At 39.6% G+C, this 23,015-nt stretch overlaps 1 protein-coding gene across 6 annotated transcripts; it reads right to left on the bottom strand.

The window, feature by feature from the left end:
• LOC120714228 (oocyte zinc finger protein XlCOF6-like) lies at positions 1–22,591 on the bottom strand. Of its 6 annotated transcripts, none has more exons than XR_005691377.1 (6): positions 10,572–11,595; positions 9,504–9,651; positions 9,326–9,406; positions 9,183–9,242; positions 6,564–8,297; positions 1–4,610 (listed from the first exon to the last, which is right to left on the bottom strand). XR_005691377.1 is itself a non-coding variant. In XM_040000337.1 (6 exons), exons 1-5 carry the CDS (start codon positions 10,788–10,790, stop codon positions 7,021–7,023), a joined length of 1,785 nt encoding a protein of 594 aa, XP_039856271.1. In that variant the 5' UTR covers positions 10,791–11,595; the 3' UTR covers positions 1–4,610; positions 7,013–7,020. The 6 variants fall into 6 exon arrangements, 5 of the variants coding, with proteins under 5 accessions (XP_039856271.1, XP_039856272.1, XP_039856270.1 ...); XM_040000337.1 differs by having other exon boundaries at positions 7,013–8,297; XM_040000339.1 differs by lacking the exon at positions 10,572–11,595 and adding exons at positions 19,239–19,356; positions 22,114–22,591 and having other exon boundaries at positions 2,619–8,297.
• Between the last annotated feature and the right edge of the window lie 424 nt (positions 22,592–23,015).

The raw sequence follows: 23,015 nt of genomic DNA, 5'->3' as shown, positions 1-23,015 counted from the left end.
TTTTTAAATCATTTTTATAGTCGACTCGGTTTACCTGGGCCTTTTCCCGTGTGTTATGAATAAATCTTCTTTTTTTGGTACCACTACTGGTTTTATTTTGTTGTATTTATCTGCGACACCTTAAAGGCCGGTCTGTGAAAATATTGTCAGGCATAAACCTGTCCGTGGTGCAAAAAAGGTTGAGGACCGCTGCATTAAACTATTCAAAATATGTCCAACCATCCATTGCATTACCCCATTGTTTCTTTTAACCGCCATCCTCCATTTGCCCTTAGCACAATTTTAAAATCTATGAACCTTCCATTCCTCCTTTAAATCCTTCTAAATTTTAATTGTTTTATCCAGCCAACCATTTATCTTTCAGTGACTCAGCCAAACTTTTACCCATTCTACCATATTTATATCTGTGAATCTTCATCTTTTTTTAAACCATCCAAAATTTATCAGCTTCTATTCTGTGCAGATCCTAAGACTTATCTCTCAATGACCCATCAGTCCCTTAAACTATCTTATCCTAAATTCATGCTCATCCTACTATTATCCATCCACCCTTATTAGCCATCCTACCATTTACCATTTACTTAAAACCTTTCATCAGTCCTTTATAAATTTATTCAACCCTCAATAATTCTATAACAGAGCCTACAATTTATCTCTCAGAGATCCAACCATCCTTTTGATACATCCTACATTATCCTACCTTTATCCATCTTTTCTATCTTTTATCCTAAAGTCATCCATCCACCCTTTTACCCATCATGCAGTGCATTTCTAAATGTGTAAATCCATCCATCTGTTAAACTCAAATGAATTCTTCCAACCATCTATTATTCTTTTGTCTACACTACTAAGTCTCTCAATTACCAGTTCAGTTTTTCCCCATCTTAAATTAATTTTCCATCCAACTGTCCATCTGTCACACACCCTTACATCCATCCACACACAGACTTTTTATTTACCCAGTCATTTGTTTATGTATCCAGTCAATCACTTACTCAACCCTTCATCCATGACTGAGTTTTTAAATTAAGCTCAAACGAAGAAACCACCTTTTCTCTCTTCTTATCTGTAGATGGGTCCCTCCAAAACGCTGCTCTGATAGTGAAGGTATGATAACCTGCTACTAAATCTGGACCTTGGATCAAATGATCGGGAGGAAAGCACCTCTCCCTGCATGCTGATGGCCTGTTCTGTCCCAACAGTTCATCACTCTGAAGTCAGTGACACAACCACATGGCTTCAGCTAACTGTCAGGGTAGTGACCCCTGAAACCGCCTACCATTAATCACAGTTAGACAGCACATAGGGAGCCACAGTGGGCAAGAAATGAAGGTTGCTGGAGGTCAATCTGGCAGACAGCATCATTTCAAATTATCGGTTATTGCTGTATATTGGACTGTATATAAAAGATGAACATAGACCCTGAGTCTAAACCAAGATGACAGTCTAGAAGTGCCTGAAACCTGCATTATTTCTCCTGACCAGCTGGAGCAGAAAGAAACCAAAACAAAAGATAACGTTTATAGAAAGTTAGCCTACTTATTGTTTGATTTATCTCTTAAGTAAAAATTGTGCTAATAATTTTATGGTCTTTGTCACTAGTTTTAAATCACTTGCACATTGCTACTGACAAACCTCAATCTTCAAAACAGTATTCCACAAATCAGTGTGTGAAATCACAGTGACTTTGTACTTCTTTTTCAAGGCTAAAAGATAAGGTAATTTCAGTGGTATTTACAAGTCTTACCAAATCAAATACACAGCTAGGCATGTAAGTAAACATTTTAAATTACTTTAATTAATGCAACCGCTTAAGAAAACTGCAGTTCCCCAAATGGCCACTAGAGGCAGACTACAAAGTGAATTTCCACTGACTCCCATGTTAAAATGCACAACTTTACAGTATAAATAAACAATTAATTTTCTATTCATGACAACTGGGTATATTACTATAACTTGTATGACTGTTCATGACCAAAAAGGCCCAGAACCTGGTTACTGACTGAGTAGTCGGCATGGAAGATGCTGACTTCTCTCCAAACATTTGCCATTTACTTTCTGAGTTCCAGTGAAATCTGAAGCAGTCCGATGCAAACTGGAAATGCAGCATATTTTCCTTCAAGGTAAAAGCTTTGGGTTTTTAAAAGGTTTAGGTAGTAGCTAGGTGGTTAGTTGGCGAGCGTTCAGGGAGGAGTTGGCATCTCCATGCAAACTACAGGTGACCAGACAATCTGCTAGTGACTAAAGCAATCACACATTTGTAATGTCACTTTTGTTTCACCCACTAACAGCCAGAAACAACTGGCCACACAATACAGATTTTTCCCTAGTAACTTGGTAACCAAACTACTAGCCAGTGCTAGTCTTGACTAATAACTGACCAGGTCAACCATCTCATCTAAATTGTGTTTAATGGGGAATAAATCCAATCTTGCCACTTGTCACTGTAGGTGACGCTGTTTTTGCAGTATGCTTTGAAATGTCTTAGACACAGTTACAGTTTTACATTAATACAATAAGAATAATGGCTTAATCGTTTAATCCAGGGATTTCTAACTCATTTTACATCGAGTGTAAAGAAGGAGGATTTGGACTCAAACGCAAGCATGGACAACAGCGTAGCTGTGAGAAAGTTTATTAACAATGAAAGGCAAAATATAAACCAAAGCAGAGCACTGCAGGGAACTACGCTAACAAAAACCTAAACTGGGAACAGCTACAAAATAATAATGAAAGGAACAAAAACCTGCAACGAGAAACCTGAAATATGAAAACCTGAGACGTGGAACATGGAGAAACACACAACAGAAATACAGGGGTAGACACGCAGATGAACCAGCCACTAACAGAGGGAAGGCTTAAATACACGAGGGACGAGGGAATGAGACACAGAAGGGAACGCAGCTGGGAGAAATAAGACCTAACGAGACAGGGGGAGCGAAGCTAGAAACACTGACATAACCCTTCAAGATAAAACAGGAAACAATTCACAAGGACGCAGAATAAGAAACACGGACTTTACACAGAGGGAACACACGGGCAGAGAAGACTAAGCACAGAACTAAACCTAAACTAAACATGAGGGCATAAGAACAACACCCAAGAACTAAACCCTAAAACAGAATAAACTGAAACATAGAATTCTAATAATAATCAACAAGGCACAACAGTCAGAATATACACAAAATACAAAATTAAACCAAAACACGAGAACTCAAAATACTGGGTCAAAATGACCCAGAACCGTGACAGCTGTAGTAAATAAAAGGAGATATAAATGTATAAAAGTACGAAAAAAGTTCTGGAAGCTTTTTACCAAACTGTCGTATATTATAAAGCACAAAGTTCTTGTTATTCACATTGGGGTTTGTTTTTTTCCTTTTTTAACTTTTTTTTTTTTTAAAACTGTGGATCTATTATGTGGAAAAAAAAACCACAAAAAACGAAATTTATATAGTTATAGTGGAAAAACAGAACCTTTCAGTAGTATAAGTGATATATTTTTGGTAGTCAAAGAATTTGACACATTTATTTGAAGCAATGCCACTAACCCAAAAACAAATGTGTTCATGCATTTTGTTGCCAGCATAAAAACACTGATTACAGCCACTGTTTAACACTAAATCCACCACATGAAATTTATCCTAAAAGATTAAAATGTGCGGCACAAACAGCAAAGTAATACTTTAAAATTAGTAACTATTGGATAGTTAGCTGGGCGTGTTTGAACTAAAACACTTTTTTGAGCATATGAATGAATTCCTTCACATTTAACTTTACTAAATGCACTGAATCAAAAGTACTACCGCCATAGTCACCACTGTCCAGCAGCTGTCAGACAGTAGTTGGTCTTTAGTATATATAATATCCATAACTTACATACGTATATATATTTTTTTGCATAATCAATATTCAGTTGTTCAGATAATAAACTAAATGAGGAACACTGTGTGTCTTACATTTCCTTTAAACACACGTCCTGCTAAGAGAACTTCACCTCTGAGCCAGTGGGAGTTTAATCTCTGTGAAAACACTGAATTCTTAGCCGCATTAAGCAGAGCTCTCAGAAAGGTTAGACTAAATGCAATAAACTGGTATTAGAAGCGTGTGACCCGCTTAGTGCAGGACTCACACAGGGAAATACTCAGCGCTGTTCCAGCCACGAGAAACCAGAATTCTGCACTATTTTTCATGTTTTCAAGAAATCAAGTTTCTTCTGGCAGCAACCTTTCAGACTTTGTTTAATCTTCAATTGACCTAAAAAGAGAAAGTTTTGAATTTCTGTGTTTTTGCCTTTACCTTGAAATATTTGAAAGAAAAGACATAAACAAAAGTGATAAACGTTAAAATAGCTGCAAGAAGAAAACAAAGACAATAAACAACTAGAAAGTCCCAAGTTCTTTAACTCAAACACAGATTTTACAGCTGGACAGGTTTCATAGATTTCTAATAGATCCATTGCCAAGGTAAAACTGCTAAAGGTCACTTTGTAGCACTATGTTAGAGACTATCAACAGATAATCATACAGTCTCTGAAGGAGCATCATGTTGCACCTTAGTGGAGCTGAATGTTACTGCTGTAGCTTCTTGTGTTGAGCCTCTACTTCCATCTAGTGGATGACATAACAGAGCACAGTGACTCACTTTAATAGGTCTGGATTCAGTGACACTCATTTAAATATTTCTAAACAACATAATTACTTTTCTTAGCTCCGTGTAATCAGCAATGATCACAAAAATATTAAATATGAAGATGTAAATATTAGGGAAGGTCACACATTTACATTATTTTTCAATGTATTTCTTCAAAAATGCATCTATAAATACACAAATATGTGGCTTGAGGAATTTTGTCACTGTTAGATTGTATTATATGATTTTTTTTTTTTAGCCATTATAGAGATTCACACTTGAAGATTAAACAAAAAGGGGAATATTTAAATTGTTCATAACCGAGCTAACTATACTAGTAACCTAGTGAAGTGCAGTTGATTCTCTTTTCCTATATCTTCATTAATCCTCCTTCATGGCTTTCTTTGACCTTATGACATTTTCCATTCAGATGAAGGTAAAGAGTCCACATTGTGTGGATTATCCAACAGCAGTCTGTGCATTATGAATCCAGGTTGCTGGAGTTAGCAAATAACTTCAGCACTTTGACCTCTTGTAGATAAGTATGCTCACTTCTTGCTCCAAAAACAAAAAAGTGGTTCCGATGTATCTTTTATACAGCCTGTGGCTTAAGCATCATACGTATTTAACTTCATCTCCACCAGGAAGCCATTCTCTTCATCCAAAGCTATGCTGCTCTGGACCACCTGCAGTATGTTTGCCACCTTCACAAGACCTAAAGAAGCTTCAACTCTTCTTTGAAGCCTTTCCACACAGTTTAGGAGTGTTTATGGGAATTTCTCACTGTTCTTCTAGAAGTGCATTTATGAGGTCAGACATTAATGCTGGACAGAAGACCTGGCTCGCAGTCTCCACTGTAACTCAGCCCAAAGGTGTTCAAAGGTGTCAGCTTGAGGTAGAACTCTGTGCAGGCCAGTCAAGTTCTTCCCCACCAAACTCGCTCATCTATGTCTTTATGGACCTCGCTTTGTGCATCGATCTGTAGTCATGGTAGAGGAGGAAGGGGCGATCCCCAGACTGTTCCAGAAAGTTAGGAAAATTAAATTGTCTAAAATGAGTTGGAGCTAAGGGGCCGAGCCCAACTCCTGAAAAACAGCCCCACAACATAATCACCCCTCCACCAAACTTTACACTTGGCACAATGCAGTTAGACATGTACGGTCTCCTGGCAACGACCGAACCCAGACTTGTCCATCAGATTGTCAGATGGAGAGGCGTGATTTGTTACTCCAAAGAACACATCTCCATTGCCCTACAGTCCAGTGGCAGCGTGGTTTACTCCACTGCAACCACTTTATCCAACGCTTTGCATTTGGTTTTGGTGATGTAACGCTTGGATCACTTCCACTTTGTTATAATACCACTAACAGTGGACTGTGAGGAAAATTTCACAACAGCACAAAAAACTGAAACTAAAAAACTGAAGTGTAACTATTATTGAGTTAAAAGCCACCAAATGTCAAGACTCCCCCTCAGGCTTGTGTATATTCCTGATAGTTTTTTTTATAAGGTTTCAGGCACAATGAAGAAGTGCTAATTAGCTTCAGTTATCTGCTTTCTTTATTTTCCCCATTTTCCCTATTTACTTCCTCCTTTGTTTAATGACAAAGGAAATTACCAACATGTAAGTAATTCGTGTAATTCCAGTAAAACCGATCGAGTGAAAAAAATATATTAAACTGAGAGCGAGCTCTGCTTTAAAAGGAAACTTAGAGTCAGCAGCTGCTAATGAAGACGTACCACTCGTTAAAAAATGTTTAACTTTGAAGAAGTTAATTTGAACAAAGTGGGTACTTTAATGATTCTCTGTAGGCAGACAGAAATCAAATTGCTTCATTTGTGAATATAAGCTTTCATTTAATTATACAGTAAAAGTATTTTCACCAAAATCGTCATGCCCAAGTTTAAGAGTTAACTTTAACCCCACCAACCTTTGTTAGGTTCTCTAACACAGTCCTTCTGATGAAGCATCTGTGTCGTCAATCAGTGATGAAACTTGGACTTGATCTCTCATTTACCTGCTCTCTTCTGTTTAGGTTGTTTGCCACTTCGATACCGTCAAACTCTCCTCATTCTCACTTTTATCGTTACTACTCTGATCAGGTGACCTTTGTGCCAACTGTCTCTGAGCTGGTCAGTCATTGCAATTCTTTCCTTCGTCCTTTTCGGAACATCATCTCAAGAACATGTCCTAGATTATCATCCTTTCTGACTCTAATAATGACCGTATTTAACAGAAGTAGGTTCATGCTTTATTCAGTATGACCTGAAACTATTAAACTCCTATTAAACTGGATGTCTTCCTACAACCAGAGGAGTCGCCCCCTGCTGGCCATTAGAAAGAGTTTAAACTAATAACCAGTACAAGAAGTGACCTCACAGAGTGTTTTAGATTTTCACTGCAGTTTTTCCAGTCTGCCCCTGTCCTGCCTCCTGCAGGTGAACCTTCTGATGGTTCCTGAACACGCTGTTGGTTATGAAAGTTTTCCCACAGACGACGCAGTGATATGGCCGTTCTCCCGCGTGCACCTGCCTGTGCAGCTTCAGGCTGTAGAGCTGCGTGAACTTCCTGCCACAGATGCTGCAGCTGTGCATCTTTTCCTCTGAGTGCGTCATCATGTGCATCTTCAGATTGCTCGGGTTGCTGAATCTCTTGTCGCACTGATCGCAGGCGTACGGCCTTTCCCCCGTGTGCACACTCGTGTGATACTTGAGATTGACCATGCAGCGGAATTTCTTGCCGCACACGTTGCAGACGGGCTTCTCTCCTGGTTTCTTGCCCGTGTGGATCCTCATGTGGTTCTGAAGTGCACTGGCGTGTCCACAGCGTTTGCCGCAGGTCTCGCAGACGTATGGCCTCTCGCCCGTGTGGGTCAGCATGTGATGCTTCAGGGCGCTCCTGTGACTGCATCCTTTGCCACACACCTCGCAGGTGAAAAGCTTTTCTCCGGCGTTTTTGCTCGTGTCACTGAAACCGAGGCTGAGCACCTCGCAGTTTTCCTTTTGTGTGTGGGTAACTCGGTGAGCGGCCAAAGATGCGGACGAGAAGAAGGTCTTGCTGCACATTTTGCAGACAAAATCTCTGTTTCCTGAATGAAGATTCTCATGATCGTCCAAGCTCTGCCTGCACTCGAAGGTCTCTGGGCAAAGTGAGCAAACAAATGTCTTCTTCAACGCGCAACAAATGTGTCGCTGAAACGCCTGTTTCCCCGTGAACTGCTCCTCGCACAGCGAGCACGTGTGGGTGATCGGTTTGTTTAGGTTGTGCTGACGCATGTGCCTGTGGAAGGTTGATTTGTACGCAAATTCCGTTCCGCACTTGGAGCATTTGTAAAGCTTCTCCCCGGTGTGCTTTCTCGAATGTGCAATGAGCCCACGGAGTCCGGCAAAGCGCTTGCCGCACTCAGAGCAAAGGTGAGGCTTGGAGTGAGTCAGGCAGTGTCTGTTCATCAAACACTTCAGAGCAAATGCTTTGCCACACGTAGGACATGTGAAGTCCTTGGTGGGCTGCTTCCTTCCGATTTTCACAGCAGTGCATTCATGCTCAGCGTCTTTTTGGATGCCATTTTCCTCAATGACACTGGAGGCTGGTTCAGGATCTGCTATTGTGACTTCAGGTTCAGAGAGGACTTCAGAGCTATTTTCCTCATGTGATGCTGGATCAGCTGAAACAAAAACAACACTAGAACTAACAAGAGAGTAACACCAACCTATCCATTTGAAAGACTTTAACGCCACACTGCAAACATGCTACTTTAGTAATACTGCTGTTATAAAAAGTCAAACTCCTAAACAGAGGATCCCACTGTGTTTAAATGTATAACTTGATTCATTTATCTGGACACTGCAGCTAGTTTTGCTATTACAGTTGTGTGCTACACATATGTTAGATCGCAGTTACATCATGATTATGTGCTTAAAGTTCTGATAATGCTTGCATTTTTATAACGTAAATGTTGGAAAAATAAAGCCATAATTACTGCACAGTCCTGTTTTCAGGGACTCAAATACAAAGTCATAATTCAGTCAGTTGTTTTACGGTCAAGCATGAGCAGTTCTTCATTAAAGCTTCATAAATAAATTAGGTAAAAGAAAGTATGAATATCAAAAATCATACGCCAGATTCAGCTGAGCACAGCAAAACTAACTGGATATCGCTTCACAAAGCAGATGGAAAATAGCCCAAAACATTGTGAGAACAAGACGGAACCTATTGAAATGTAAAGATGTGGAATATTTTGCAGTGGCTAAGTGATTCAACCTTCTCTGAGCCCAGTGGCTTTTTCCACTTGCTGAAAACTAAAGAGCAGAAAAAAACACAAACGACTGACACCTGAAGACTGCTCAAGTAGAGGCCTGATAAAGCCTCACAAAGGAGGAAACTCATTATCTGATGATGTCCGAGGGCTCCAGATTTCAGGACTGTCCACAAAATATTAAAAATGTGCATTTTTAAAATTATTTTATATTCTTTTAATTTTATTTGAGCCCTAAAATAGTAAAGAGTGTACAAAAACAGCTGCAGTAACTTGTAAAGAAAACATAGTTACCAGGTTCTGGCACAGGTTCTGGGTCAGCTTCATCTGTTGACTGTTCGATCTGTTCCTCCTCTGAAAACACACAAAAAATTCCAAACTGTTTTCAAAATTTAATTTAAAAAAAGTGTTTTTTTTATTGGTTACTGGCTGAATACCTCTACAGTATAAGTGATCACTCATCTGTCTTGTTGCTGGTTGCGATCCTTGCATGTTATTTCTCTTTCTGGACACAGATTCTGTTTTTACACAACAAAAGTTAAAAGCCTAGTTTAATATACAAAGAAATCCCAGAGTGAGAACATTGAAAGCCTCATAAACCATCAGCTTATTTACTTTTTCTGCCCCCAGTATCGATCTGCCCTGCTCTGGGTTTCTCTGCAGCAGGAGCATCTCTGGCGTCACTCATGGACACACTGAAAATTAAGGAGATTTTCTCCACAGCAACTTCAGCCCACTTTTTCATCAGGGAAGCAAACTGGTTCTGTACAATCACAGGAAAGACAGAATGATATTGCAAATATATAGTCAGCCAATCACATAACAGTATTGCATTAAAGTTAGGGATTTAGATATGATGAATACGATCTGCTGAAGTTCAAACAGATCAGCAGAATTAGGAAGAAAGATTTAAGCAAAGCTGCAAGGTTGTTGGTGCCACACAGGCTGGCCTGAGTACTTAAGAAAATGCTGATCTACTGGGGTTTTGCACATGACCATCTCTAGGAGGATGGGCAGGATAGGACGGTAACCGTTGCTCAAATAACCACTTTTTACAACTAATGTGTGCAGAAGAGCATCTCTGAGCATGAGTTCACTGTACTCAAATGGCCTCAACACTCACCACCTCTCAATCCAATCGAGAACCTTTGGAAGGTGGTGGAATGGGAGACATGCGAGTCTCCCATTCCACCACCTTCCAAAGGTTGTGCCATCATGATGTGCCATCATGTTACCACGGACCAAAAACTCTAAGGGATTTTTCCAGCAACTTCATGAAGCTATGAGATGAGGAATTAAGATATTTCTACAGGGAAAATGGGTTACAACCCACTATTAGTAAGCTGTAACTAATAAATTGTCCATGGAGTGAACATGAGCTTGTAGTTCGTTGTAGTTTAACAAAATGTGCAGCAAAGTTTCATTCATTCATCTGCCCTGACAGGCTGAAGAAGCTAACTCATGATTAGCTTCTAAGATGGGTTTTCTGTTGGAGTGGTCGCCATGGAAACAAACGATTGGACTTTTGGGTGACGTAGTGCTCATTTGTGCCACTTATACGGTATACGTTTTAGGACACCGTACACTTAAGCTAAGAAGGGTAAGTGGAACTAGTGGAAAGTAAATTTCCTGTCATCAGTGAGACCGCACACATTTCCCGTGCGCGCGTGACCGCGGGGTTACCGTGACATCCTCGTGAAGGAGTTGCCTGCGTAGCGTCACCTCCCTCTCCTCATCCTCGCGCTTCACGGCGACTACGGAAGCCGCATTTGAGCGCTGCTGAGCGGCCACAACCGGAGCCGAGCTCCTCTCCAGAAGTCTCCCGAGCTCTGTCACGGCCGCCTCCACCAGAGTCTTCATCACAGACGACAACTGACTCTCAAATGTTTCCAGCCTGAACATGTCTGACTGTGATTTTGTTTGTAGTACTCATAAAACCAGACATCCTCTGCTGCTGAAGTTCAGCAGCTCATATTTGTTTCCTCTCTTTACTTCTTCGACTGATTTCCCAGAGACAGTAAATGCATTTCGCTGCTGCCCTCTATTGGCCACAAATCGGTACTACTTCTTTACAGACTAGAATTTTGTGTTAAACTGGTCGAGCCTCTAAATACTAAGAAAAGGTGTTTCATTACCTCGTTTTGCAGAGGATATACTGGCTCATGCTTTATAAAACGAACAAAATAACATCATCCCAATCCAAACAGACAAACAGCAAAACTGACAAAACAAGTAGGTCATGTGTCTTTAAATTTCCCAGATTAGACCACAATCCATAAGTCTATAAACCTAACACTATGCAGTTGTGCAAAATGTGTTTATAAAGTTATATACAAAAATGAAAAACAACCTTAATTTTAAATGTGCTTACACAAGTACAAAGTGAAATTTTACATTTAATAGAATCTGGACATAAAGGGCATAAACCATAAATGACTTTGCACTGTTTAAGACACCTTCACCTGATTTAGCTGGGGACTGTTTCCAGAAAAGCCATGAAAAGATACAAGGTGTTTGTTTTTTCACCATTTGACCAAACCTTCCCACCAGACTAAGTGTGGTACACATTACAAATGTACCTCTGATGGGGAAATATTTTTTTAAATGTCATTTTCCCCTCCAAATCCAGGAAGTATAGACAAGAAATCAGATCTTCAAAAATGGAAAAAAAAAAATAGCCTTAATACTTTAAAACATGCTGTTTTATGGGGCTGCTCTGCCCCTCGACTTTGGAATTCCCTACCCCCGGACCTCAGAAATATTAGTTCATTCTCTCTTTTTAAGTCCACCCTCAAAACTCATCTGTTTAAAATTGCCTATTCTTAAATTTCTGTATGTTTTAACTTTTATCTTCTATTTTTATCATTGTGTATATTTCCAGTTTTTATCTGTTGTACAGTGTCCTTGGGTGCTTTGAAAGGCGCTATTTAAATAAAATGTATTATTATTATTATTATGTTCGTGGCTTCATTTGTTGAGGTACTTCACAGGTCTTCCAACTGAAAATTTCCGCTGCCGTGAAGCAATCGGCAGGTCCTCCATCGCTCCATCATGACCTTCCAGCAGTTTTTAAAATTGTCATTTTGTGACTTGCACAGGAAAAATGTCTTGTTTGTGACCCAAAATGCAGACAGAGGGCTGGCAGGTAGAAGAATAAAGATATTTGTTGGCACTTACTGATGACCAAAAGTTGCTGTACTCACAGACCCCCCCTCCCGCACACACACACACACACACAAACAACCCCCCCCCCCCACACACACACACACACACACACAATGTATGAGGGCATTAGAGGGACAGGCCAGACTTCGGGTGGGAACAAGGCACAGGTAGAGAAAATCTGGCAAATTGCAGACATGGGAAAAGAAAAGTCGTTAAAAGGAAATTGACTCCTTTCAGGAAAAGGGTAAACACCAAAATGTCAAACTGAAGATTTGGAAAAACAAACACTTCCAATTCTTTGTGGACAAATTTGCTCATCTGGCATTAAGATGATGCCCGCTGACTAAACTCTCGTTCCTGCTGAACTGAGCCAGTGTATTTGATCAAACTGCTGTCAGCTCAGAAAGCACGAGGGGGAGGCCAGATGTTTTCTCAGGGGATCGTGAAGATGGTAAAGAGACTCCACATGTGACCCCTGATAGTCACAGGGTGAAATTCTGCATAATGAACAAAACATGGCAGGAGTGTAATGTCCTCATAAAACAGTCTTCAATAGAGCCAGTCGCCAAGTTAAAAAAAAAATCCCGATCGTTTCTGTATGAGTGACGAACTTAGCCACTGTGAACAAATATTCAAGACTCCCTGTTCAGCAGTCAACTAAGCTCTGCACCCAATCAGACACTGTACACATGACACAGCTAGCACCAATCCACTGACCGTGCCTCGGATGAGCTCTTTCAGACTGGTTGCTTGAAGAACCTCCAGTACACAGGTATATGCATGCCCTCCAGGAACAGTCGGAGACTCCGTAGCAGTGCAGTAATCTCTGGCAATGTGATTTCAACTTTGTGGCCCAAATCATCTTGCCAGAGACACACACAGCCACAGAAAATCAGTCATTTCTCTGGAGAAATCCCCCACTGCTCTGCCTCCCTGTGTGGTTAATAGTCTTTCTCCTGATACTCCAGTCCACCTTCCCCTGACAGGCTTCCATGCTCTATTTAACTTGGGGCATTTCCCTGATTAACAGTGACTCCAGAGGCCTGAGGAATTCCTAACATGACAGTGTGTTCCTCTGACAGTAACCGATCGCCCCTTTGTGTCTTAAGGTGAGCAGGTGTGAGGGCTTTGGTGGCACATTAATCCGATGGTTTGGGTATCCTCCCCCAGGAAAAGACAAGTGTCAGCCTCAATTTTTCCTGGTGGATTTAGTGGGTTTTCTGCAACATTCATGATGGAAATTCCTGCCTTCAAGTAAAGAAATCAGTCTCTAGTGACCGATTTGCTCCTTTTATATATTACTAGAGGGACAAAGGCACAGTCTAAATATTAGGGATAGCATGTCCCCTGCATTCAACCTGAAGTCAGGAGGTGCAACTCTTTTGTTCACCATGTCTACACAGCAAGACTTTTTCTGTATTTTTCCGATCATAAGGCGCACCGTCGATGAATGGGTCTGTTTTCATACACAAGGTGTCACGGTTCTGGGTCATTTTGAACCAGCTTTTTCAGTTTCTTGTATTTTGGTGTTTTTCTAGATTATGTTCATTATATTTATGTTCTGATTCTTTAGCTATCCTGTGTTGATTATTATAATTATTCTGGTTTAAGTTTTGTTCTCTTGCCCTCATGTTTAGTATAGGTTTAGTTCTGTGCTTAGTCTTCTCTGCTCGTGTGTCCCTCTGTGTAAAGTCCATGTTTCTCAGTCCGCATCTTTGTGAATTGTTTCTGGTTTCCTGTTTTACTTTGAAAGTTCATGTCTCATGTCAGCGTGTTTTACTTCTCCCTTGTCTCGTTAGCCTAATTTCTCCCAGCTGTGTCTTCCTCCTGTTTCTCATTCCCTGATTACTTCCCTGTGTATATAAGCCCTGTGTTTTTTTTGTGTGTGCTGTTGCGTTGTACCCTCAACATGCTGTGTGTTTGTTATGGCCAGTTTTCCTGCACCTCAGTTCTAAGTCTTGTTTTGCTTTTGTGAGTTTTATTTTATGAGAAAGTTTTGCCAGCATTAAAGCTGCATTTTGAGTTCCAGTCCCGTTTTGAGAGTCCTGCATTTTGGGTTCTTTTTTCTGCCTGCCTGCTTGCCACACAGCCAACCATGACACAAGGCACACTGGATTATAAGGCGCATGAAGCGAAACAAAACAGTCAGATAGGTCAAACTTTACTCAACTAATTCTTCTTGCTTCCTCCACTTCCGTACTATTGATTCATTAAGGCTGAATTCTCTCACAGCTGCTCTATTACTATGTTGTTGCAGTATATTAATGACTAACCTCGTATTGTAGATGAATTATCTCAGTTGTTCTCCTGACTGAAGTTTGGTCCATTTACAGCATCCTGTCATATGGGGCGCCGTTTGTAAAGTGAAACATGCTGAAATTAACGGCAACATTTTTCCACATTTAGCTCAAAACCTTACAAAAACATTTTTTGAGTCATTTTTTACAACATTTAGTAAACTATTTGTAACTTTTCAAATTTAAAAAACAATTTTAAATGTTAAATCTAAATATTATATTTAAATCTAAATGTCCAGCTAAATCGCTGGACATGTGCTGCAGCGATTGTGGAGACTGCAGCTGCTGAGAGTGCACTACTGCTGAACCTTTGGATGGCCAACAAAACGGATCTTCCGATGTTTTTAGCTAAATTGCTGGACGTGCTGGTAGGCAAGAAGTGAAGCCGCTTATGGCGTTGAGAAGTGACCATCAGGGGAGAGCAGACACAATCTGACCACTACCGGCACACTTTTGCACCGGAGGTTTTCGTAAAGCTTTTATTTGGGTATTTCCATTGAGCCATACAATTAATTTGCATGTTAGCTAAATATTTAGTTTCCTGTAGCATTTAGATTTAACATTTAACATTTAGATTTAAATATAATATTTAGATTTAACATTTAGATTTAAATATAATATTTAGATTTAACATTTAGATTTAATATTTAACATTTAAAATTGTGTTTTAAATACATTGGAAAGGACTACTACAAATAAACCTAATACCTAACAATGACAAGTGTAAAATAAGAACAATAATAAAGATAAAAGAAGTAACAAGTTTTTAGTTTTTTGTTTATTCCAAATGATCATCCAGATGTCTGTGACATGTGATGACAAACACCATAATGGAAGGCCTTAGTCATCACATGCTTAAACTCATCATATATTTTTGCATATGCTGAACAGGCAGTCAGACATGCTGTAACTGTGGGGTAGAAAACAGCATGAACACCATACGGCAGGGGTCTCAAACTCCAGTCCTCGAGGGCATGGAAAAGTTGCATGACACTGGCCCTCGAGGACTGGAGTTTGAGACCCCTGTCATATGGAATATGACAGGTGTGGTTGAACTGCATGAAGACTCTGAAGTTTCTCTTCTCTTCTGGCAGGACAGGAATGTGGCCTTGTCCTGTGAGCCACTGTAAGGATGTACTTAGAGTAGAACTGGACTGTCACCGGCCTCAGGCTCTTCACCCTTTTCAAAGACAAAGCAGTCCTTTAGATAAAATATTAGATATTGTTTACCTGTAAATGCACAAAGTAAATTTAGAAATGTAATTATTGTCAAGAGTGAACAAGCACTGATAGTGTAAACTACAGCTGTGGCCAAACGTTTAGAGAATGAGAAGTGTTGTTTGCTTATTTACAAAGTTTGCTGTTTCAGTGATAGTTGTATATCACATTATATCACTTCAAACAGAGGTGATCCAGTAATGCTGCACTAATGAATTAGACTAACTATTCACTTTAGCTAAAGTTATTAAGTTAGCTAAAGAGTTGGGATGCTGTGTAAGACATAAATAAAGCTAAAATACAAAGGTTTGGACACTGTTTTGCATGTTTCCCTACTGTAGGGGTCTCTGCAAGCATACAGAGGGGGTACTCTGAGAGGGTCCAAGATGACAACTTTGGAATTCTACTAGAAACAGTCGATCATATTTGTTTGTCAAAGCTGAATTCGGGGCAAACTACGCTAAATTAGCGTTTTTAGCTAACAGCTACAATAAGCATAAAAGTTACCTTACGGCTATCATTTGTTAACATGACGCTTGTTCTTATACATGTAATACATTTATTACCAACCTGAGAGTTTATCCGCTGGTCATTCGACATGACGAATGACTTCTGAAGTCTTAATTCAGCTCAAGACGCTGTAGATTCCCATCAGCAACACTTTCGGTCCGCTAGTAAAACGTAGCTCTATTAATCTGCGCTTGAACCGGAACCGGATGTAAGTTCCAAAAAACTGAATTTTGGAACTGAAATTGAATTGTAGAGCTGAAACTGAATGGTGAGAAGTGAAACTGAAATTATTCGAGAGCTGAATTTTTAAAGGATAAAATGCAGTTTCAAAGCAAATCAATTCATTTTCAAACTATAAATTCAATTTCAATTTAGTGATGATCATTTTCAAACCATAAATTCAATTTCAAATTAGACTAATTCAAATTCAGTTTTCAAAAGCATTTATTCAAGTTACAATTCAGATTCAATCTGAGCAATTCAAATTCAAATTGAACTTATTCAAATTCAGTTTCTGATGGCACAGATTTCTGCCCATAGTTTTGGACACAGATTACTCCGCGAAGCTCCTGACTACGGTGGCCATAATGCTCCAACAATCCATCAAGCAGTGCAGCTTCGTAGCTTACCAAAGTCGTACTACAACATTTTTTGACAGATAAAATCGGTTCGAGGTCAGTAAGCACAACTGGAATTCATACATAAGGCACACAGGATTATAAGATGCACTGTCGATGTTGAGAAAATTAAAAGGATTTATAGTGCGCCTTATAGCCCAAAAAATACGGTAGACCCAAAACAGTCTTAACTTTTTTCCTTTTTTTCTTTAAAGTACTCATTTCTGTTAAATTCTGTACACATTAATCTGGTCATGATGAGATGTCTTGCAGAAAATGGGCTCTTGCAAATAAGCAAAAAAACTCCACATGGAGACAAATCCAGCGATGTGTCTTCCTGGAGATTGACCAGTTTGCAAGGCCAAGTGAATGAGTTATAGCAGATCTTTAATATACACTTGAGTATTACAGGCTTTGATTTTATTGCAATTTTCCACTTACAAAAAAGTTGTACATTTAGTGCTTTGCACTGCACCAGACCAGCAGGATTTCTTCCTGCAGAAACCCCCTAGGCCAGGGGTCAGCAACCTTTAACACCGAAAGAGCCATTTGGACCCGGTTTCCACACAAAAGAAAACACTGGGAGCCGCAAATACTTTTTGACATCTAAAATAACACTGTATATATTGTTTTCTACCTTTATGCTTTGTGTGAACAACTAAGGTGTGTTGCTTAAATCCATGAAGTGCTACAGAGAAAATTACATTTTATTTATGTAATTAACACATTTTGAACTCTTAAAGAAATATAACATAAGGAAAGACACCCAGCTGAATTAAAATGATCCATGTAGCAAACAAAAACTGTTGTGAGCCGCCACCCTTATATCTCCTTTGGGCTTTTGAAGCCTGACTTTTAAAAAATAATTGGGGAAAAAAAGCACTATGCTGCCACAAAATGAAAAATAGATATTTGCAAAATTCTGCCTAAATATGTATTTTACCTGGTTAATGTGTGTGGCAGGGTGTGGTCTGCAACGCTGCTGCATTGGAGGCGGACGCACCAGAGCAGCACCTGAAATCACGCCTCGCCGCCTTTACGTCTGTGCTATCTCTGCTGTTGTGTTGGTATGTGTCGGGCTGTGAGCTGAAAAGCTACAGCCGTCTGTATACGTACAGCAACCGTGTGTGAAAAGTGGTCAATAAAGAGATGCTGAAAAGCGTGTTCATGCAAACATCGTCGGGTCTGCCCTGATATGTTTACAATGGGACTTCTGCTCCTGAACCTCTGCGCACAGCGTCTGCAAATCGGGGCTGTACGAAGTCACTTTCATCTTTACGCAGGACTGTAAGCTGTCATCTGTGAGGCGTGAGCGGTGTTTGTTTTTAACATAGTTCACGGTGGAGAACAGCTGCTGACATAATGTGGATCCAAAGATCCATAATTGGGTTGAAAGTCTCGATAAATGCACGGCGTTTCGGCGGGTATACCGGCTTATTTTGAGCGATGAAAAAAATAATAGAATATAATTTTATTTTTAGATTTCAATATAACAATAATCTTCCAATTTAGAACTACAAGTTAAAAAAGAACTAACATAAATAAAATACACTTCAGCTAAATACTTCTAATTTATTTTCAAAAACCACGCGGAGCCGCACTATAAGGACTAAAGAGACGCATGCGGCTCCGGAGCCGCAGGTTGCCGACCCCTGTCCTAGGCAGACACTAAACACCTAACCTGACAGAAATAATTCAGATTAACTCTTTCTGGCATTAAAATGATTAGAAAACCACAGTTATTATAGAGCAAGTCAAAAGAACAGACTCTTAATGTTTTTTAAAAAAAACTAAATAAAACACACTTGACAATAAAAACTGTAGATTTAAAATTAAAATAGACATTCTGTATTCAGAATTCATAAAACTAACAAGTTTACAAAAAATTAATTACAAGGAAACAAAAGGAAAAGAAAATCGTGCAAGCATAAATCTGCCCAGCATACCTGTTACACAATAAATGTGTCTTTTGCAGTTGAAAGCCTGTAAAACTTTCTTTCAGTCCCGTGTGACTCCCTGACTCTTCCCACTTCCAAGAAAGGCCACTCGCACAGCACGAAAACTTGAAAAAAAGCCACCTAATCAACCATCCACATTCACAGCAATAAGGCAAAAATGTTCACTCACCAGTTAAAGTGTAATTTTCACTAAGGATAAACTAAACTGCAAACTGAGGTTTTGTCTACCTACAGACCAAGCAGCCTAATTGTTGAAGGAGAAGGTGCAATTGTTGAAGGAAGGGGAAAGGAGAGGTTGGTGTTGAGTTTGAAGAAGTTGCTGTCATCTTTTTATCCAATAAACAGGCAGCAATTCTTTGAATGGACCAATCACAGGGCCCCACCTGTTTCAGTATGACACCCACACCTGCAGGATTCAAGTAAGGTGTAGTGAAGAGGTTTAGTCGCCCAGTCCCCTCAGGGTGATTATTTTTTTCCAACTGTTTGAATTTTTAAGACTTAAATTTCGGGGTGTGGTCAGTTTGATAGACAGGTGTGTCTCCACAGGCAGCTGCAGCTGATTGCTGTTTGAAAGGCAAGTCTCACCTCAGCCTCTTCAAAGTTGCTGCTTAGGAACTGCTTGAGGTCCCACATGAGCTCCAGGGCCCCTGAGGGGTACCCGGGAATACCCAGAAATGGGCACACCCAACAGTAGACCGAGAACCTGTTGGAGAGATTATACCCGTGGGAAGTGTGGCATCTAAAATATAGTGGTGGTGCTGCCATGACCCAGCTGATAATTTTTGTTCTCAAACTGTTCTCCCATTAGGAGCTCAGTCTGAGTGGAGTTTTTTTTTCTGCTCCTCTCACCTCATGTTATGTATTTTCGTTGTTCTTTTTTCCTATCAGCCTATCTCTCTGACATGTCTCCCCAATGTAATGTTTGTGTAAAGTATGTTTGGTCAGAGGGTTCCTTTGTAAGTGCGCATGGGCCATTTAGCGTGCTGCCTGCTGTAACCTATAATTTCCTTCGGGATTAATAAAGTATTCTGATTCTGATGATTCTGATAACAGATGAGCAAAGATGATGGGTGGACAGATCAATCGAAACTTTTTCTGTGCAGGAAAAATTCATACAAAGGTCTCCTATAGGGTAGAGTTATTTGATTTAACCAGCTGTAAAAGCTGAATATACAAAGGGCATTTCCTTTACACTGAAAATGTTTGAAACCAAAGAATATCTGAACAACTTGTAAGGAATTTAATTGTATTTAATTTAATTACTACAAATAATACACTGGATTACAGCATTTCAAGCAGTTTTATACATTTTGACATTTTAAAGTCATGCTAGCATTATGCTGCCTGTTTTTTTTTTGTGTGTTTTGTTTGTTTGTTTTTCTATTCTAATAATTAAATGACTCATACAGAGACCAATAAGTAGAAACATATGCACTGTGTTCACAGGTTACGTGAACACAACTTCCTGCAGGTAAGTTAATAAATTCATTGACTTTAATATTGGTCTGAGCCTCAAGGTAAACATCAAACACTACATGCATATCACATGAACAGGCTTGTGCTCAGAATCTTGTTAAGCCTTCTCTTCTTTCTTTGAAGACAAAGTAAAACTGCGTATGTATGACTGTTAGGATGCTTGACACGCAGTGCCAACAGTGACTAAATAATCTCCTCAGCCATTTAGCAATGATTTGTGGCCGCACTCCACAGCTGCCTCTTAAACCCGTCACTCATCCCACTTTCTCATGTCACGTAAACCATTTTTGCTATAAATTCTCCGCTCTTACTCAATTGCACTCATTCACTTTCAAAAGTGAACACAATGTGCTCCGGTTCATGCCAAACTTTAACAGTATGCTGGAATAAGTTGAGCAGTTAGCAGTGTGAATAACAATTTCAGTAACTACAATAAGTCGTTTGAGCCTCCCTGCTGGATTTAGTTTTTTACATATTTGATGATCTTGGGATGTGGTCCTGCCAGCTATTCAGGCACCCTTTCTTTGAAATCCAGTAACATTAAGAGCCACTTGGGGGTAGTTCTTAAGTTGAGGGGGGCGGGGATTATAAAGCTGCATCATAAAAATAATGCATTAAAAGTACTGTCCTGGAAATGTTTCAATATTTTGCACTGTAGCTTTTACATATGGCAACGTTTGAACAGCTACACTTCACAGGCATTTCGTACTGAACAACTGTTGTCCACAATAGAGGGAAAAATATTACATACCTACTAAAAGGTTATTTGCATAACAACAACAACACTTCAGTAGGTCACATGTAGCAGGGAAAAGTATCACAGTGGTTTCACCCAAAACCTTGGGTGGTAATGACCCACGCCTTTTTCACACAGATGATGATGCATGATGATAGTGGGTCACTGATCACCCCCTAAGTGACAACACCCACTAGGTTTTAAATACCTGGGAATCTCCACCTTTTTGTTTGAGAACTAAAGAAACCTTTGGGATAAGAGTTGAAATGTCTTTTAAAAGGTTAAAGGTGTTTTGCCTTCTGTAACACGCATGTTAGTCTACCACGTTGCACCTTCTTTTCAAGCTCTTAAGACCTACCAAAAACACAGATGCTATTCTGAGAACTGGGGTTACACAAATAACCAAAAGTTACTGGCAGTTAACAAGTAGCCCCCTTATCCCAGTAAGGATCTAACTGTTCCTTTCTTAAACAGCAGGGATAGTCTCTTCTGCAGTAGATTACACTAGCAGCTTTGTGCTGTGAAATACCTTTGTGCACACACCCTGTTGTCACTCTGTCAGTCACTAGTGTCTTATGTAATTTCACAACTTGCCAAAGGCTTTTTGTTTAACAAGAGGTTAAATGTGGTTTGATGTGCCTCAGTGGGAAAAGTGCAGGTGTAATGACTTCATTATGCCTGAAATGTATTTTTCTGTTCTCTCTCTCTTTCTTTCTCACAAGTCTTGATACAACACAGTTATAAGTGGTGGCTGTGCTTGGACAAGTCAAAAGGGCTGTTCCTTTTCTTGTACTGCAACAGTTCTTAACATTTACAGCTTCTTGCCTGCCCGTTTCTCCTTTCAGTTATGTTTGCCAAAGCCTGTTTGACAGGCTTATCTGTACAGTCTTCTCAGTCCCCCCATCGCACATAACATTCCTTTTTTTAGTGTGAAAGTCTCAGGGGAAACACAGTCTGCCCAGCAGCCCAAAAAGTTGTGAAACTTGCGTTTGTAGATACTAAAATAGATGTGTTTTAGCTCTCATATGCACGGACCTATTTTGCAGACAGAGGTTAATTTAAGCATAGATTATTTTAGATTGTAGCTGAAGCAGATGGAACAAGAACTGAAACCTATAACATGATCAAATATTGTATAGAGCTGCAGACTATATGATCATTTCATCATGTAAATCCAAAAATAAAACATGCAGAAACAAAGGGGGGGGAAAGAGAATCTATTTTTCTCAAAAAATCTTTTTCACTTACTGCAAAGTGTCAGTCACAGATGCTCCAGATGCACGTCTTCATACTCTTCATAGCTTCTTTCTTACAGACTCTCTGACAAGCTATGGAGTTATAGTCCAGCCTCCTCAGACAAACACAGACACACACACCCCTGACACATGCTCTTGGCTCCTCACCCTTACACTTCTAATGGTGTTTAAGTCAAAAGCCACTATAGAAGAGTTTATATCAGGAATGTCAAACTCATTTGACAGCTCACTTTGATCTTAAATGGAGCAGTGAATGACATTTCCTAAACATTTAGCCCCTGAGATTTCTTAATATAAGAAAAAGAAGTGCATGTTAAACACTGTCTTAGTTACATGATGAATGTGTGAAATTACAGAGAATGTTCTGGTAGCTCATTGCTTGCACTGTCCTGTATTTATAAAACATAAAGTTTTTCTTAATTCACAGATTTTTAAAAAAACATAGCAATAGTAGTAGTAGTGGTGACGGGGAGTGAAAAACTTTTCTGTCATTTAGTTGTTTATCTATTACTTAACTACTTTGTTGTAGTAGGATAGCATGAATGGGAATTGAGGGAGGGCTTTATCAGTAGGAAAACCTGTACACATTATAAAAACACAGCTTAAAGTTCAAAATCTGTGCATTTCTTGGCATTTTCCAAAGCCTTCAAGTGGGCCGGATTGGAGTCTTTGCCGGGCTGATTCTGGCCCACAGGCTTTATGTTTGATCTGGTATTATATGATTAATAATTAATTCCATTTAAAAGTGCCAGTCCAACTGAACACAGGTGAACACATCATACGTTTTGAATCAAGTAATTAGTGCACTTAACAGTTAAATGCTGCTGACCCACCCAAAACAAATGAGATAAACTAAATATTAATATTTTATTAATGCATTTATTTATCAATAAA

The sequence above is a fragment of the Simochromis diagramma genome, unplaced genomic scaffold, assembly GCF_900408965.1.
Source record: "Simochromis diagramma unplaced genomic scaffold, fSimDia1.1 OVJJ01000596.1, whole genome shotgun sequence".
In the NCBI taxonomy this organism is placed as follows: Eukaryota; Metazoa; Chordata; class Actinopteri; order Cichliformes; family Cichlidae; genus Simochromis; species Simochromis diagramma.
Note: the sequence above shows the minus strand (reverse complement) of the source record. Positions and strands in the feature narration are given on the sequence as shown.

Coding starts and splice junctions, on each gene's coding strand:
- LOC120714228 (XM_040000337.1), bottom strand. CDS start 10,790: ATGTTCAGGCTGGAAACATTTGAGAGTCAGTTGTCGTCTGTGATGAAG. Junction 9,652..10,571: donor TCCTTCACGAGGATGTCACG/GTAACCCCGCGG, acceptor GTGATTGTACAG/AACCAGTTTGCTTCCCTGAT. Junction 9,407..9,503: donor CGATACTGGGGGCAGAAAAA/GTAAATAAGCTG, acceptor GTGTAAAAACAG/AATCTGTGTCCAGAAAGAGA.